Source organism: Aphis gossypii, chromosome 2, assembly GCF_020184175.1.
Source record: "Aphis gossypii isolate Hap1 chromosome 2, ASM2018417v2, whole genome shotgun sequence".
Lineage (NCBI taxonomy): Eukaryota > Metazoa > Arthropoda > Insecta > Hemiptera > Aphididae > Aphis > Aphis gossypii.
This window is the reverse complement of record NC_065531.1, coordinates 57,180,569-57,199,906: the sequence shown is the minus strand read 5'-3', so window position 1 is coordinate 57,199,906 and position 19,338 is coordinate 57,180,569. Positions and strand designations below refer to the sequence as shown.

The 19,338-nt window shown below is 25.0% G+C and overlaps 1 protein-coding gene across 1 annotated transcript; it reads right to left on the bottom strand.

Moving 5' to 3' along the window:
* Positions 1 to 1,154: 1,154 nt before the first annotated feature.
* Positions 1,155 to 17,010, bottom strand: LOC114119450 (dnaJ homolog subfamily C member 13). Its single transcript, XM_027981003.2, has 32 exons — positions 16,761 to 17,010; positions 15,855 to 15,930; positions 15,532 to 15,793; positions 15,252 to 15,452; positions 14,792 to 15,192; positions 14,604 to 14,730; positions 14,416 to 14,538; positions 13,724 to 13,896; positions 12,568 to 12,775; positions 12,345 to 12,500; positions 11,722 to 11,976; positions 11,296 to 11,655; positions 9,436 to 9,638; positions 9,210 to 9,369; positions 8,734 to 9,006; positions 8,473 to 8,675; positions 7,975 to 8,260; positions 7,560 to 7,916; positions 7,293 to 7,484; positions 6,190 to 6,325; positions 5,934 to 6,118; positions 5,087 to 5,278; positions 4,766 to 4,945; positions 4,519 to 4,686; positions 4,243 to 4,461; positions 3,999 to 4,137; positions 3,375 to 3,927; positions 3,103 to 3,310; positions 2,794 to 2,976; positions 2,262 to 2,402; positions 1,941 to 2,181; positions 1,155 to 1,814 (listed from the first exon to the last, which is right to left on the bottom strand). The coding sequence occupies exons 1-32, from the start codon at positions 16,768 to 16,770 to the stop codon at positions 1,714 to 1,716; spliced, it is 6,672 nt and encodes a 2,223-aa protein (XP_027836804.2). The 5' UTR covers positions 16,771 to 17,010; the 3' UTR covers positions 1,155 to 1,713.
* Between the last annotated feature and the right edge of the window lie 2,328 nt (positions 17,011 to 19,338).

Here is a 19,338-nt window from a genome sequence, read left to right as displayed (position 1 = left end):
GGTTGTATATTTTGATATGGTATGCGTTTGTAATAAGAGAGAGATAACACACTGCGAATACGACGTCTGCATAATATTTTATGATCGCGCGGCGTTCTGTATAGGCTATTCAGGTACTTCACTGCCATGGTTCCGTTTTCTCGATTAATATAGTTTCCAAAGCACGGTAAATTGAAAATTGTAAGGTGTAAAGTGTAAACAATAAATAAATAAATATTATGTACTATATATATTGAAATTTTCTATAGAATGTTATTTTGCGTTATCAAGATTTAAATTATTTTTTATGTAATCTTTATTATGTTAATATCAAACTAAATTTATCATAAAATCACGTTTTATTTAATAGCTATAATAATAGTGATAGTTAAAACTTCAAACCTTTTTTAATCACATTTTTCTTTTGAGATTTTGAGCATTATGTCCTTTGTCTCGACAAACTTTCAACGGATACTTTTTGTTCTATTTTCTTCATATTATTACATTTTGGCAAAATATAAAAATCTGTACACTAGTACATCAAATAAACACAAAACAATATATTTACAATTTGAAACTAAAGATAGCATAATTATAAACGATGATTATTATTTAACAAGCGTCAAGTACTGATGAATAATGATCAATAATTGTCAGCAAACAGCATGAAATAGGTATAAGTATCGTATTGGAATTTTATTATACAGTGTAATAAATGAACTCGCACGTCCGTTCAGTTCAACTTTTCAATAACTTACCTCATCGAACAGCCAAATATTATCTCCAAAATATGTTTAAAAATATAAAAATATAGAAAATCAAGATCTCTAGTTTTTAAGATTTACACCAATAAAGCTTTCCTACTGTTTGCTGTGACAAATATCTAATAGTTATATACTTCACTCTTGTGTCTATAACTTCTTAAAGAATAAATATGATATATTGAGCTTCTTGTTTTTACCTGTGATGTATCACTTCCTCAGTATATAATATTTGAATACATTGTAAAATTTGTGTATGGTGATTTTATCCTATGCATTTTCATAGGTAATATATAAATATAAAATTATATATTAATATATTATTTTCAATTCTCAACATTATATAAATTGTTTTAGGTTTTGAAGATGTTAAAAAAAATATACTGTTTGTATTTTTTAACAATAAATAATTTATTCAGATTAAGGTTATGATTTATAGGCTTAAAAGATATTACCAGTATTATAAATTATGATTGATAAAATGTATAGGTATAACACATATATTATACTTACACACATATTATATAAATATATATAAAACACAATAATTTTAAGTATAAATAATATGAATTGTAATAGATGGTATTGCATTGAATAAAATAGTACAAAATAAAACAGTGGAATATTTTATAGCCTTATACAACTAATTTATTGTGGTATTATAAAAATAAAATTATCACAGTTTTTTTTTTAAATTTAACTCTAAACATTTATTGTACTGGGTTATTGACTAAACATTAAATATGTTAACCATTATTATATTAAAAAGTTTATGTATAATATAGAATATATATATTCATAATAGTATAGTTACTTAACATGAAATATATTAGTATAAGTAATAATATATAAATTAAAGTAAATAGTAATTATATTAATACTAGATAATATATTGGGTTGTTCATAATTTAAATAAAATCTAACTCTATACATTCTAAAAACCAAACATGGGAGTATTATAATTTTAAATCTGCTAATATGGAGAATAGTCTTTTTTAATCAAGGGAGGAGGTACATTACTTGTAGTAGAGTTTGAACGACCTTCTGTTAAGTAGCCACCAACACTTTGAACACCTAAAAATAAAATTATACAAAAATAAATATTTTTATTATTAATTTATTAATTAATATTTTTTTAAATTTAAAATGAATCTTGTAATTTTCTTATAAGAACTCATATTATATGGTACCATAACATACCCATTAAATAAGGCATTGAAGGTGCACTTGAAATGAATAGATCGTGATTTTGATCTTTGTAAGCAGACCATGCAGGAAGCTTATCCAGTTGTGCTTGGACTAAACTACCATATGATAAACTTAAAGACATTGTTTTTAATGCTTTTACAATTTGTGCTTTAGCTCTAGCACTTCCATTTACTCCATCTAACCGACCATCAAGCAATCCAACTAAATATGATATTAAGTCTGTATCTAATGCCTAAAAATATTGTCAAATTGTTAGCAATTAATAATTATGAATACATATTTTTTTTATAAATTAAAACTGATATTTTATACCTGTTTAACAAGATAATCTTTTTTTGCAGCAAACATTCGACTGAGTGTTTCAGATGTAACAAAAATTAAACTGGAATTTTCTTGCATTGCTTTTTTCATTGGACCAATGCACTCGGTTTGAGAAATGCATCCAACACATATCTAGTTTATAATTATAAAATAATTATGTGACAGATGTTTAATTATTGTATTAGTTATTAATTATAAATGCATATAAAAACTATTAGTACTTAAATATATATATGTATATGTATATATATATATATGATTAGACATTAGGATAATGACCTAGTTTGAGTATTATTTTACTATTGCTAAACTCATCGGCAATGCTCTAATAAAAAATTCTTTGAATTTGTGGGATTTTGAAGTTAAAAGTATCATAATAGATAATACATTCAATTAGTATAAAAAAGAAAATAAGAAAGTAATAAAATAGTAGTATTAGAATTAGAATTATAACAATATAAAATTTTAAATTATTGAAACATTAAAATTAATTATTAATTATTTACAGAAAATAATATGGTACCTCATTAAGTGATAATTGATGCAATATCATAAGCACAGATTTTGGTACATCAGGATTAGACAACAATGATAACTGGAAACAAAGACGGGGGATATGACCTAATGCTGGAACTTGATCACTGAGATGAGGTTGTGCTTCTAATAATTTAACAATTGATGTTGTTATTATTTCTAATTTATCATTCTGAAATAACAAAATGACAATATCAATATAAATTATTATTTAAAATTTGTAAAAAAAAAAAAATTAGTTCTGATTGCAATAAGTATATCAATTTAAATAATTTTATCAATATTATTAAATAAATACCTTTTCTTTTGTCATGGAACTAATGCATGTGTCTAAAAGTTCAGATAAAAATTCTTTTGGTCTCCTAACATTCCAACCAGGGTTGTTATTAAATAATCTCAAATAGACCCCAGCAACAACAGTTTCATTTGCAGGCGATGATAAAACTATACTGGTATCTGGCAACTTTATAACACCTTTAGGATTCTGACGAAGTGCTAAGTAATGTCTAAAGTAAATAAAAAATAATTATAATATTAAATTATAGATAAGGTTAATAAATATATTCTTACTCTCTACATATTTTGTTCACACTTCCAAAGACATGAGTTCTTGATTTTTCATTCCAGACAAGTTCAGGATTCTCCTGATCATTATCTAACAATCTAACAGTAGATGATGGTAAATCTCTCATGGTATCTACAATTGCTAATGGTAAAATTTGTGACAACGCTAAACGCAATCTTGGGCCACTTAATTTTTCAGTCATCAAACGACTCAAAAAAATTGCACTTTTATCTCTTAAACCAGATTCATTATCACCATTACATAATAAATCAACAGCAAATAAATGCCCTCCTTTATTAAGTATATCTTTTACAATTGTTGAGGATGTTGATAATGTGATAAGAATATCTAAAATGATCATTTGGTCTGATGGAGTTGAATACAAACAAAGTAAAACATAAATTACTACTCCAGAATTAGCAATATCTGTGATACATTCATTATTTTTAGTCACTGTTAAAATTATGTTCAGAGCACAATGCTGTACTATTCGAATAGTTTCAACACGTAATAAACTGAAGAGTAAATCAAAGTAACCAATACAACTCACTTCAAGACCTACAAAACATAAAATTGATTTAAGAATATCACAAAATAATAGATACACATGTATTTAAAAAAATACTCACCAGGATTGTTCAAAATTAAATTATTAAGTGCGTTTAACACCATTATAAAACTGTTAACACGTTTTTCATCTAAAATATTATTCATTGGGTTATTGACTTTTATATATTCTAAGAGATCCAACAAGAATGCTTTAGGATTCTGTAAATATATTATTAATTTATGTAAATCAATAAGTAGGTTTTATGACTAATAAGAGTAATATCTTTATGCTTTAAATTAAATAAATTAAAATCTAGTATTTACTTTGATTGTGTATTGAGGTTGTTCATTAAACACTCTTATAAATATATTTCCAACAATTAATTCATTTCTATGGCTAGAAAATGTTAATCCAATTGTTTCTAAATTAACAGATTCTTTTTGATTACACATAGTATCCAGAAAATCACTTAGTTCAGCTCTTGTACTATTATCCCAAACCATGTAAGGTGTTTCACAATTGCTGCCAAGTGTTTTTAGCAACTAAAAGTATAAATAAAATGTAAATTAATTTAATTTAAAAAATATAAAAAAAATTACTTGATGAGGATTCTCTTCGGACAGCTGTTCTGCTACATAAGGTGTTAGTAATTTTTCAAACAGAGACTTAGCTACTAGATTTTCAGGAGTAGATAAATCACCAGTATAATAACCACCTAATCTAGCACATGCTTTAACAGATAACTTGGATAATCTATTAAGCACTTCCTAAAAATTTAATTAACATTTATATTTTAGTTCTTAATAATTATAAGAATAAGAATAAAATGTATGTCTTTAATCTTACTTGATTATTAGCCTCTTCTGATCGTTCAACTCCACATTCTTCTAATGTATAATCATATAAAAACATGTATGTTAATAAATGCCAAATTGCACCTTTTTGTAGAAAACTAAATTGAAGATTTGAATCAGATGCCATTGCAGAAATGCAGTCCACCGCTTCACAATGTAATTTTGGCAAGTTCTAGAAATTTAATGTAGTTAAATTATATTAAATTTCTATTGCATAATAATATACTAACTCAAGAGTTAAAATAAATTATATGTACTGATCTTTTAAGAAAAATAAATAAATAAATAAAAATAGATATATATATATGTATACCTTAAAATATAATATTCTAGTGATATCATTCACAAGTTGAGGCATTTGGGAAAATGTATCTCGACACATAGGAAATTGAGATGCTACTTTAAAACAAAGCGTGCAATATGTACACACTGATACTGACATTTCTGTTTGTACTGATGATTTATTTAGTACAGAAACACATCTAGAATAGGCTCCAAGTAAATCCTAAAATCAAACAACATTTTATCATGATACATATTTTATCTTAAAGGTTATTATTCAATTACATTAATACTAAGTATTTTATCAAAAAAAAATACATTGATTAGTTTGTATATTAATATCTAGTTTTAAAATTAATACATCATTAGTTACATCTTAATAATTAAATAAGAAATAAGAAATCTAAACATTATTTTCTCATTATGTAAACTTATTGGGCGAGAAAAACATAGGTCTAATGGTGGCATATATGTGCACAGACATAGCTGTTGGCAAGGGTTGCAGAATTTTTGGTAATACAATGAAGTCAATTATTATTGTATTTTAAGATATTAATTCATTTAAGTCGTGATTTAAGATACAAAAATGACTAAAAGTTGTAATTTATAATATACTATATTCAGAGAAGAAAAATTAGGATGTAAGAAGAGCAACCATGCTGTTTATATTTATACGTTCACCTATGAATGACGCAACAGTTAATAAGATATCTATTTCACCATATGTTAAAATATGGATTTAATATGATAAACAAAATAAAGACACTATTTAAATTTTAAGCTGGGTCAGATTAAAATACTTATGATATAAACTTAAATAAATCTGAAAAAATAATCAAATTTATATTTACAACACATAAAATACAAATTTCACTAACAATAAATCCATTTTCTCGATTGAGCTCCTCTGCATTCAATGCTGAACATTTGACTGTGTGATATGTAAGCTCACTAGCAGCAGCAAGTAACATGTTACCTTTAGAGAACAATTGTTCATCACTTGCTTCTAACCTTATGGTTTGAACTAATTGTTTATATCCAGCATACTTATAAGGTTCAAGTTCTGTGAGTAAATAAATAAATAACTTATTAATCTAATAAATATTTAAATATAATATAAATAATACAACAAACCTTTAGAATAACGGTGAAATAAAATACTTTGGGTTTGAAGTATTAAAAGAATATTATTAGGATTGGGACCATCATGTACCCATGGACTCCTACTACAAAGAAAATCATATGCTCTATTTGCCGCAACAAATATTTCCTAGAAAATATAAATCAATTTGATATATTAAAATACTTATATAATATTTTAATGATAAAACATTTAAACATAGTTAGCTATAAAAAAAACCTAGCCATAATCGTTATAAAATATAAAATAATATATTCTTATTTTATAGTTAATTGACCTAACTTTTAGGATCTTTATGACATAAGTTATCACTTATTTTTTTTATCGTTTAATGTGTTTATTTTATAATATTTTACTTGAAATTTCTTTAATGTTTTTTTTTTTTTTTTTTTATATCTGACTTTTTAATTTAAAATTTTAAAATTATTTTTTATTGAAAATGTTAATATTTATTACCAAAGAAATAATAGATAACTGTAATAATTGTTAAGTTTAGATAAATTTCTCAAAACTTAATGTAGAAAACACTACTCTATGAGATTATTAATTTCAGATTATTCATTCATAAATAGTATTTAAAAAAAACATGAAGTAAAAACAAAAATATCACAGTTTTAAGACCAAAAACTATATTAATTTAAAATATAAAATTATTATAAATTATCTAATCCAGTACTGAAATCTTATTGTCTAATTTCCTAGAGTAGTGTCTCTCAACCTTTGTGTTATAGTGAAATACTATCAACACTATTTAAGTATTTCATACTTTGTGGCATACAATAAAAAATTAGAATAATGGGTAATATTTAATTTTAATTGGTAGTATAAAATATTTCGATAACAAATAACTTATTCTTAATCTTCATGGAAATTATATAAAATACTTATTAGTTTTTGTAAATTTTGTAAATTATGTTTATATAGTTTGTGTCATTTAATATTATTTGTGACACATTAGGACTTATTTGAAGACACACTGGTTGAGAAACACTGTCCAAGAGTATTTACTTCAAATTCAAACTAACTTATCAATATACATTATACATATTCTATATATAGTACAAAAATTTTAAATTAAAATGGCAATACTACTTACACGCCCTTTAGGATTTTTATCAGGATGATTAGCTTGAGCAAGTTTATAATAAGCTTTTCTAGTTGTGGCTTCATCATAATGGTGTCCTCGTTCTAAACCCAAAGATACATATGCATCATCTATAGACATAATAGGTGGTTTTTTTTCTACTTCATTTTTCCAAGCTTCTAGTACATCTTTTAAAAGTGTTATCTAACAGCAAATATAATAAAATTAATATAATATTATGTTTATTTTAATTATCTATAATAAAAAATATAACCCTACTGGATCACTAATTGGCCAGTCTGGAAACCTTTGTACATCACACAAATGCCTTAAATAGAAAATATTACAAAATAATTCTGATTGCAATTGTGGGTACCGTACAACTGGTATAGCACAATATTGGTAGTATGCTCTATTATTCCCACGAAGTTTGGGTGTAAAATCAGCAATATGACATGCAATTTTTTCAATCAACATTCGTCTCATTTCAGCATTCCAAATAGCTTCTGGAGTATCAAATTCTCCTAAAAATATTTGAGCAAACTTTTCAGGGCCATGGTTTTCTAAATAAAAGACCATCGCTTCTGGCAGTAAAGGTCCTAATACACTTCTCTGCATAAGTTCTCCACTTTGCACCTATATAATTTTAAGTTTGTATTATACTATAAGACACTTAATTAGAAAATATTCTTACTTCTTCATTTCGAAAAGCTTGACAAGTATGAGTAAGCCTTAAAAATTTAGCAATTGGCAAGATGTTTGAACCTGTATACATTAGTAAAAAGAAAAATACTCCAGTCATGTATAACTTAGCAGCATTTGGATTGTCTGATGCAATTTCACACAGTAAATGTGCTACTTTTTCAACGAGAATAGGATCAAATGTTAAAAGTAGTTGAACCACATGAGGCAGATGAAGAGAATCAGTTAAAGCTCTCCTGATACGCGCAATTGGCCAAATAATTGCTCCATCATTATCTCTAATATATAAACAATTATAAAATTACTATCAATATATTTTTTTTTATTTAAAAGACACTTAAAATCTCGTCATAGTCAAATTATTTATAGAATCGATACTAATAAAGCATTAGCTAGAGCTTAAAATTTAACACAATCAAATTAAAAATATTTATTATTAAAATTATTATACTGTACCTAAACAAAATACATTAAGTTTAAAAATTATTACCTGCTGGGATAATATTGACACATTTTTATCAACATAGAAAGTATAAGAGATGCTAGATCACTTTCATTCATATAACTTTGATCTTTAGACAGTACTGTCCATTTGAATTGACTTAATTTAAAAAGGGGTTTCCATCCCTCTAATCCAGGTGTCCAACATTTTGACATAGGTTTTAAAATACCTTCTTTGTACAAATCTTTCATCTAATAAATTTAAAATAAATTTAAAACAAAGTATAATATAATTTTTTTTTGCTTATACCTCTTGAAAAGTAACAGGACCATTGGATTTATCACCATTACCAAGCCCATAATACCACTGTTTTTCATTATCGAGTAACATGTCAGTGCCAGCCTCTATCACGTTTGTTTGTGTTGGAACAACAGCTCTAGTTGTATGTAAATGTGCTAATGTTAGCAAATCAACAAGAACAGTTACACCTTTAGATTCAATTATATCTTTAACGTTCTGTTTATTTAGAACAAGTTTGTTTAGGAATAAAAGCAACCTGTCTCTTTCAAGTTTTTCAACAGTCTAAAAAAATTATAAAATACAATTAAATTTTATAAAATTAACACTGAAAATTATACAATTTAATTAATTTCATAGTTTTAATATTCTTTAAGTAAAAATATTTTTATATTTCTCTAGAAAACATATATTCAACTGACCATCAGAATGGTAAATTATTAGGTATAAAATAAAAATATTATTTATCAAAATATGATTTGACTTACCTTTTCTAATTTTACTAGAATATATTTTGTATCAGTAAATGGTCCGATTTCCTCATAATATTGTCCATAAATGACAGTCATTGCTTGAAGACACAAACATTTCATTTCTATTTTTAAAGCTAATAAAAATCGATGGTATAAATCATAAAAAAATCGAAATCTGAAAAAAATTTAAATGTTAATACAAATTAGTAATTAGATAAGATACATATATTTAATTTCTTACGGATTTTTTATTGCAAAATCTATACTTCCATCTAACAGTAATCTCAAATAGTAACCATCAATACACACTTCATCTTGTAAACTAGGATATAGCACCTCAAATTCATCATGATTCCAAGCAATCAAACTATTTGTAGTAAGTTGACGATCTGAATTAAATGCTTGAATTTCTTTTTTCAAAGCATCATGGAGTTCTTCTCGGGTCTATCAAAAAAATTAACCAAAAATAAAATTTTAATTTTAATATATTATTTAAAAAATAATAATTTATAAATATGAGCACAATAAATAAATGTGATGTTATAGAAATAAAATAAAAACAGAACTTATACAAAAGTCATGCTGAGTAGGATGCAGGACCTGCTCAATTGTCTCCATCTTACAAGCATACATCATACAATGCCATAGAAAATATGAGTTCACCAGAACCAATTTAGTGTTTTTAGCTTTACTAAAAGTAATTGAGCTATTATCAAATGTATTATCTAGGGCAGCGGTGGCCAAACAGTCGATCGCAGATAATTTCAAAGTCAATCATGTTAAAATTTATTTAAGGGCCACGCGCCCTATATGTTTCTTAATAATTGAACGGTGGACGGGAATAACGTGCTATGAAGCATTCCCAATAAATTTTAAGAATCGAAAAATTTCCAGAATGTTTTTATTGTACAGAATCATCGAGTACAAACTTAGAAATATAATACAAATATACATATACTTTTTTTGTTTTAAGTTGTTACTGAACAATTTACAAATTTCTACATAGCACGTATTCCCGCCCACCCTTCAATTATAGTTATTTAATAATAAAAAAAATTCGAAGGAAGTCGATCCTCAAAGGTAAAGTATATTTTAGTAGATCATGACCAAAAACAGTTTGACCACCCCTGATCTAGGGTATGCTATTCGTATTTGAATGATATTTAAATTTAAAAGCAAATCACAAGCATTTTAAAAATTGTAGTACTTTACATAGTATTATATTATAATTTATAACTTATAAGTGTTATGGCTAATATTACAATTTAAATATCATGTTAAGCCTTTGAGATGCTCTATATAATATTCTTACCTTTAAGTTTAATAATAGATCATATCACTCCAATATTAAAGCTAACAACACAAAATTGCTACATAATATATTGTACATTTGAAATATAGAGACAATATGCGTAGATTCAAAATCTTCTTAATGAAACTTAATAGACTTGAATATTGTTTTCATCACTAAGTTCACTCAAAGTAAAGTAAGGGTTTATCTGATTTACACATAGAATTTGAAATAAATATTGTTTATAAATAAGTTGTAGTAATTTTGAACTGTTATGAAAGCTTAACATAAAAGAATTTATAAAAGGGCATTAGTAAAATTCCTGAGTATCACATTTTTAATTGTTGAATTTAATTTGTATTGGGGATTTTAACATTCCTCTTTAATTAAAAACAGTCTATAGCAATTTCAGTGAAGTTGTATACATAAGGGTTTAAACTTTAAGTTTGGTATATTTATTATTAATAAATAGTGTGTGTAGCAAATGAAAATGAAAATTAAAGGCAAGACTTGATATGGATGTTATTTCAGACTAAACAGGTGTTTAATTCTAAATATTTTGCCCTGTATTAAACAGAAATATAACTTGGAAAATTAAGATCTATTAGAAAATATTTCATTAAAAGAAATAACAAAAGGAGAGAAATTTTTTTAATTTGTAAAGTTAACTTTAATTATTAATTTTAAATTTTATTCCATTTAAAATAAATCTTATATTTTTATTTTAACTTATCTTTTTATTATTTTATTAAATCTTAAATAAAAATATAATTCATAATAATGCATACAATGGTAAATCAAAAAATATACCTGATGATTCCATAATAGACTAGGAGAAGTGTGGTTTTTATTGAACTTGTGATAAAATAATTTCCAATTTGCTTGACTTTTAATTCTTTCTCTACGTCTTCTTAACACAATTGGACGTGCTTGTAATTTATCTTCTTTTCTTTCCAAGCCTAATGATGCTCCCCAGTGACCCAAAGCAATTTCAACTTCTTTCTCTAATGTGCGAAATTTTCTTTCTAGAGCTGCCAAGTGTGGATTTCGTTGATTTTTTGCTGCATGATCTTGAGCAAGTTTTAGATTATCTCTAGTAATTAAATGATCTTCATTTTCATCCATTTCTACAGTTTCACTTGACTCCAAAAATCTTATTAAGCCTGATGGCTAAATAAATAAAAAATATTATTACAATTATCCTAAAAAAATGTTTGAGCATAATATCAAATTTACCATTAATCGGGCTAATAAGTCCATAGCAATAGTATTATTAGTGACCCATAATCCAACCAAATGCCTAGAAAGCTGTCTATGTACAAGCATACGTCTATTATCATCACGAGTAAATAATGCTGTTAGTAAATGACTAGGTAATGCTGCTTCGGCTAATGCTAATTCTTGCATTCTTCCAGATATTTCAGCATCACCTTCTTCTATTATTGCTCTCATAACTAATCCTGCACCTTTTACAACAGTTAATGATGGATGCTGCAAAATAAAATTTAAAATTTAAATCAATTACTGACATTATTAATTGTCAAGTCATGTATTAAAATAGAAATATTAATTACAATATTTAAAAATTCAAAATTAATCAAAAATTACAAAATATTTATTGGTCATGTATGTATTTAATTATAAATTATTTATTTAATTATTCATATTATATTACTTTCATAAATATATAGTTTGTTTTTAAATTAAAATAAATATATAAATACATTTATAATATTTAATAAATAATATTAAAATGTGCAATATTCAATGTATATATTTTAATGCCTATGAAATAATTATTTTATTCTTAAAGCAGAAACATTCTTTAGATACTAACTTTTAAATATGAAATTATTTACCTGGAAAAGTTGAAATAAATATCTTCCCCGCTTTGCTACCAATGCTAATAATGTATCAAAATGTGTACCATCAGTTGTTTCACTATAGGGAACACAAAGTGCAAAAGTAAGAATATCCAACATAGCAGATACCACTAACGCCCCTGTTCCACGTTTCTTAGAAAAAAAAGAGGCATCGTTAAATTTAGTTCTTTTATTTAGATTGTAAGGATATAAAACTTACTATATGTTCAACCCACATATCAAGCAATGATTCTAAAAAGCTAGAGGTAGACAAAAGGGATGATTTATTGAGTTGCTCTTGCCTTATATCACTGTCACGATGCATAGGTTGCATAAGAGTACATATCATATCTAAAGCAGCATGAGTAATAGCTTCATGATCCCTTTTTAATGCTCGAGTTACTTTTCTTCCAAGTTTGTCTTTAAGCCTAGAAAATATATTATTTTAATTTTTGAAATAAATATGAATAGTCATTAAAACACAAATATTTGTCTTGTGTGCTTTGTAGAACAAATACAATTTTACAAATGAAAAAAAAACTTTTTATTTAACTTAAAAACAGTTTTTATTGGTTGTAAATTTGACAATAATGAATAAAGAGAAACAAACCATATTATAGTTGATATGTTTGTAGCTAATCATATTTGTTTAAACGTTTACATGAAAAGAAGAAAATAAAGACTCTTCATTTTCTCCAAATGACTTAAAACATAATTATCAACATAGACAACTTGCACACATATCAAATAATATTTAATCGTAAAGATGACTGAAAAAATACAATGCATTGAAAAATAAAGAGTGAATGATATTAATTGGTGTAATTCAAAATCATTATTATATCATAATGTTGATGAATTTGTGATTTAATCATTTTATCATTAGATAGTATAAAATATAAATTTGCACAGATTTTTTTTATTTCAGATATAGCATTAAAATAAAGTATCCAAAGATTATTATCATTGACTAATATCTCTAATTAACAGATAAATGTTATTTAGATAATATATATTATTTTTTTAACAAATCCCAATTTATTTTGAATAAGTTTTTGAATCATACTAATATTAAATTACTCAATGAGAAACAATTGGTTCCAATATTCCTCTCAATCCAATCATGACTATTTAATTAATATTATGGTTAATCATTTGCTATATATGGTTTGTGTCAATAATTTGATCAACTCATAATAAATCAATAAATATTTAGATATTATTATCTATTAGTAGATCCAAGTGCAATAAGGCTTTTATTATATAATACTGTTGATTATTAATGGTAAAAAATGGCATCCAATTGTTAAGAACTTAAAATAAGAATAATATAAAATACAGCTTGCATACGAAAAATATAATTTTATACTACATACTCTGGTAACATGATAAAAGTAGAAAATCCAGCTTTAGTAGCAAATAATCTTCTTAAAGCATGAAATTGGGCCTCTAGTTCATGAACTGGAATCTCATTCTGATCACCTTGATGAGCAATTATTGATGTAAGAGCCATGACTATTAATTTTTCTTTATTTTCAGTAAATAGTTTCTATAAATTAAGAAAATGAACATGAGATTATTTTCATTAACTGATAGTTAATTATTCAACTGGATAAATAAATAAGCTAAATAAAATACGAAATACTAAAAGCAATTAAAACAAGTAAGAAGCTAGTAATCTTATTAATATACGATAAAAGAATTAAGCTAGAAAAAATATAATTTTTCTCTCTCAAAGTGGACCCAACATTACACAATAAACATTGTCATAATAAATTTGTTTATTGAATAAGCATATTTTGAGAACATTTTATTAAGTAAGTAGTGGTTAAACTATCTTATTAGGAATCAGAAATGATTGTAATAATATAAAAGGTCTTATCAATAAAATACATAAATACTAAGTAAATAATTGTATTCATATTTTTTCTTAATAAAATAAGTTAAAATTGTTCATTTTGTAATCTTTTATGATTAAAAAAAAAAGTAGTTTTTAGAAAAATAAAATAAAAAAGTTATACCTAATGTAAAGCATTTTTATTTATATTATTTATATTTTATAACTTACATCTTCAGAAACAGAATGTATTAAGCCACTATACTCGATATTAGCATTAAATCTATCCAAAACTTCAGCAAATGATTTTCTAGGTGGAGGTTCTTTAATACACTTTAAATGATTAGATTCAATCTAAACAATAAATTAAGAGTACATTTTAATAGAAATTACTTAGAAAACTGTATAAACCATCTTACTTCTTGATCAGGTGATACATTAAAAGGTATAAGTCTTTTATCTCGAGGAGTAGGAGACAGTTTTACATGTATATGATGGTTTCCAGATGATCTTACACTATCTAATAAAGTAGCCAGAAGAGAATCTCTATAAATTTAATAATTATTATTAATATGTAAAACATTTATTAGATAAGCTTATTAAGTACCTATTGGTAGCAGTGTAAGAACGACATGATGAATCTGCATATTCAATACAAAACTGTTGTGCATCAACTGGATCTCGTATTAAAGCAAACACAGATGACAATGGTCTTAGTGTGACAACTGTGTATGTTTGAGGATCTCTCTCCAGTAAACAAACTTCACTTAAGCAAAGTAATCTCCTTTGTGGACATTCTTGGTGTCTAGGAACACCAATTTTTTTTACTTGAAACTCGCAAACAGATGTAACATGTTCATCTGAACTATATCGTCCTAGTCTTTTGGTCAAAAAATCATCATGTGTTATACTATGTCGGAAAAATTCTATAGGTATTTGTAAGTATATCATAGCTCTTTCTTTGACTTTTTGAAATATTTCTTCTCTATTAGAGCTGATGAATAAATGCTAAACAATAATAAATTATAAATTAATAAATACTTAACTTAAAATGTTTGTATTTTTACCATTCTTCCATAAGGTCGTGATATAATAACAAAACCTCCAGGGATATCTTCAACATGCTGTAAGGCTTCTATGTCTTTGTAACGATAACTAGCAAGAACTTGAGCAGTTGCAGTATCTAATTGATCAATAGAAATAGGAGTGACATTTATAGTTACTGGAAGTCGAGTATCAGACCAATGGTACTTCAGAGCTTCATAATTCTAAAATAATGTAAGTTTTAACTAACAAATCTAAGATTTTATATAATAAAACCAAAAGTTATTTATTTTTGTAGCATACATAAATTTCTTCTTGGCCACGTTCAGAAAATTGATGTCTAAACTTGAGAGCATCAGTTAATAAATTTGAACGAAAATCAGTTGAAAATTTAAATTTATCAAGTTTATTTTTGTCTCGAACAGATAACACAAAACCACCTGCATTCTGTGGATCTACTTGTATGGATATTATTTGATTGTATGAGTATCGATTAGTTATTTCTAAGCTATTTGGATTGTATGTTGTGATGCCATGAGTACCAACACTAAATATTCTTTTATATCTGAAAAAGATAAAATATTTTAAGCGGAATAAATAATTATTTCAGTACTGTTATTACATACTTGCCCCTCCAAGAGTGTTTTGTTACAAAGTAACAAACAACATCTGTGTTATTTGGAATGGGTAACATGTTATCATCTAAAACAGACAAATGCATTGTAATAAACAGAGGATGTCATAAAATAATGATCAAGTAATTGATATACATATAGTGTGTTAAATTTTTATACATACACAAATTATTTATACAATTGGCTCAATGGTTTCAAAACATAAAAGATTAGATAAGTGCATAGAAAATAAATGTATAAACAATGTATAGATAAAAAAAAGTGTAATTGTAAAGTAAAATTTATAAAAAAAAAAAAAATATGAAATATTAAAAATATTTAGAACAGAAGATTACCTACATTATATTTTATAGATATTAAAATAGTTATTTATAATAATAAGTAGGTATTACTAAAAGTATTTCTTTGTTAAGTTATAAACATTTAATAGTAAGAAAAATATTTAAAAACAATAATTATAGCCATTAAATTGAACTATATTTTAGATTGTAATCATTATAATATTTTGTCAACAAAATATTTCAATTTTGTTTAGCTTACCTACCAGTTTGATAATTTAGAAAAAACATTTTTAGTGGAAATTTAATATTTTTGGTTTATTTATAAACAATTAAGATTAAATTTTTAAGATTAAAATTAATAAAAATGTTAATTCTCATTCATTTTAAATAACATAACAATTAATCATGTATTATTATTTAAATCAATATTGGTATTTGGACAATTAAACTTAATCTTAAACAGAAATTAATAGCACAATAAAAATATTTTTTAAAAAGAACCATCCAATATATTAAGCCAAATCAAAAATGTCATTGTTTCAATCTGATCAATCATATACCTATCATAAAAAGTGCATAAAAGTACAAAAAAGCTTATAAAAATAAAATATCATACTTCCTGGCATTGAAAAGTTTTGCGAGTACAACTTCTTAAATCATAATATAGCAAAATGCAAACTCTTGAAACACAATAAGTCAAATGTAAATTTGACTAGGATTAATATTTAAAACACGTTGAATAATAACACACACTAGTTGTTAGCACTTAAGTGTTAGTAGTTTAATTACAACATTTATTTTTATCAAGAAAAATATTACAAACTTTTAGTCGACGGTACGACACTACGGTCTACGACAATCGCAGATTGATAATAATATTTCAATGGTACCAAACAGTATCAAAAAAATGTTTTGATACGACAACTAGAAAATAAACGGTTATCAGATAAATCAGTTTATTATCAGTGTGGTTTAAGATAAATATCTTAAACCGTGATTATCATCACAGAATGATATTATCATGACCCATACAAAATATCATAGACCTATTCACGGTCTTAGAAGATATCTTCTAAGACTGTGATGCAAAATATTATAAACTTTCGACTTGGAATAAATAATAAATAATTTTATCATTAGCCGCCAAATATAATTTAAATTTCATATTTTTTTTTTTATAATAATGTATTGTTCCTTATGCATTTATGCAAAACATTATGCAAAAAAGAATTATTTAAATGGATGATAATAGAAGATAAATAGAAATTTACATTTAAAAAAAAATAAATAAATAAATAACTTGGCAACTTGAGTATCTTATATAGTTATTTGATAGAATACTAAATACATACATAAATATGGTATACTATTGTATACATATTATATACCTGTCACAGATTAAATAAGTTAAATTAGATAAATAAATAAATAATTAATTAAATAAGTTTTATTTAATCTGTGCCTATATGATGGGTGAGGCAATAAAATATTTTGAAATGAAAAAACAAATTTAATTAAAATTTTATGAATATTAGCCGTGGTACAATAATATTATAAAATAAAGAAGAACTTTTATCTCAATAATTTTAGGGTATAATTTAGGTAGCACTACACTGAATCGAATCGGTCTATAGTAGATCAGCGGTTCTCAACCTTTTGATATTTGCGTACCACCTACATAATTTGAACATTTTTACGTACTACGCATGATCATTTTTTTTTCTTTTTTGCTTATTAATAGTGTTTTTTAATAAAGTGAGATTTTCTTCGCGTACCACTAGTGGTATGCGTACCATAGGTTGAGAAGCTCTGTACTAGATAGTCCACCTACATTGTAGACGACTATGTACCTATATATGTAACTATTATATGTACTTGCTATCGTCTTTATTACACGTCACCATATTTTATAATCAATGATAATACCTAAAATAATAATAATAATTTAACCAAATGCGTGACCTATAATAATAATTATAAAATATAATTTGTTTAAATAATCATTATCAGGACCGGATTATGGTCATATATGGTCATAATGACATAATATAAGGGGAGCTGTAACATTTTGTGAGGACCTTTCACCCAAAACAATTTCATTATTTTATTCAGATTTAGTAATTAATACTAAACAAATAGTAACATTAAAATACCTTAGTATAGTATATTTTTATATTGTATAGTATAGACAGAATAGTATTTATAAATTATAATGTTTTATTTATTTTATTATGAAATTTTGATATAAAAAGAAAAAAGTGAGTTTACGTATTATAGCCCCTTTCAACTTAAGGCCTGGGGCTCTGGTAGTTCACCTCCTTTGGTCTATCCCTGATCGTTATAGTAATTAATAACATTTAAATTAAACTATCGAATATCGATATAAACTTTATTAATTGTTCAATAATGAAAATTATAATTTATTTTTTAAACAAATTATATTATTAAATGTATATTAAAAATTATAATAAAAACAGAAAATGTATTTTAATTTATTTATCTAACATAATATTTTTCAAAATTGTCTAAAACAATAGACCAAAAAGAACGTTTCAAACGCTTCAAAAGTTAGTAAGAACTAAGAAGTGTAATAGTTGTATACTTGTATGTAATATTATATTATGGGTAGATACATAACACTCTGAATTGAATACAATTTATAAAACACTTAATATTATATATGTTTATAAAAAGGGTAAGTAAGTAGTTACCGCTTTGCTGTAAATTAGATATCAAGTGGGTCACTATACTATAAATGTACTAAATTTGAATTTATTGATAATATAATATCATTGTATTCGAAAAACAATTCTGATTGTACATTTAACATTCTATTCTAAAAACAATTTAAATAAACTTAAATTTTAGTCCAAGACGCCGCGGATGTTTCTTTTTTTTGAACTATAAAAAAAAAAAAACTTAAATTTTGAAGATTAAAATAAAATGTCAATAATTCTTCATTTGGTCCACTATAGTGAATAATAATAACCATGCTTATACTATAATAGTTACCTCATTAATTTTACAAAAATGTTTAATAATAATATAATATCTAGAGTTAAATACAAATATTATGTTATGTGAGGATTAGTATTCGGTCGATCGGAACTATAGAATAAAAATTGATTTTTGAAAAGAAAAGAATCGTCACTTGATATTTGATTATACGCATCGACGAGTCGTGCAAATGTGTA

Bases quoted from the DNA above. Each gene is read 5' to 3' on its own strand.
- LOC114119450 (XM_027981003.2), bottom strand. The intron at 15,453-15,531 runs GTATGCTACAAA...ACATTATTTTAG, and splicing joins GTGGCCAAGAAGAAATTTAT to AATTATGAAGCTCTGAAGTA. The intron at 14,539-14,603 runs GTAAGATGGTTT...TTTATTGTTTAG, and splicing joins ATGTATCACCTGATCAAGAA to ATTGAATCTAATCATTTAAA.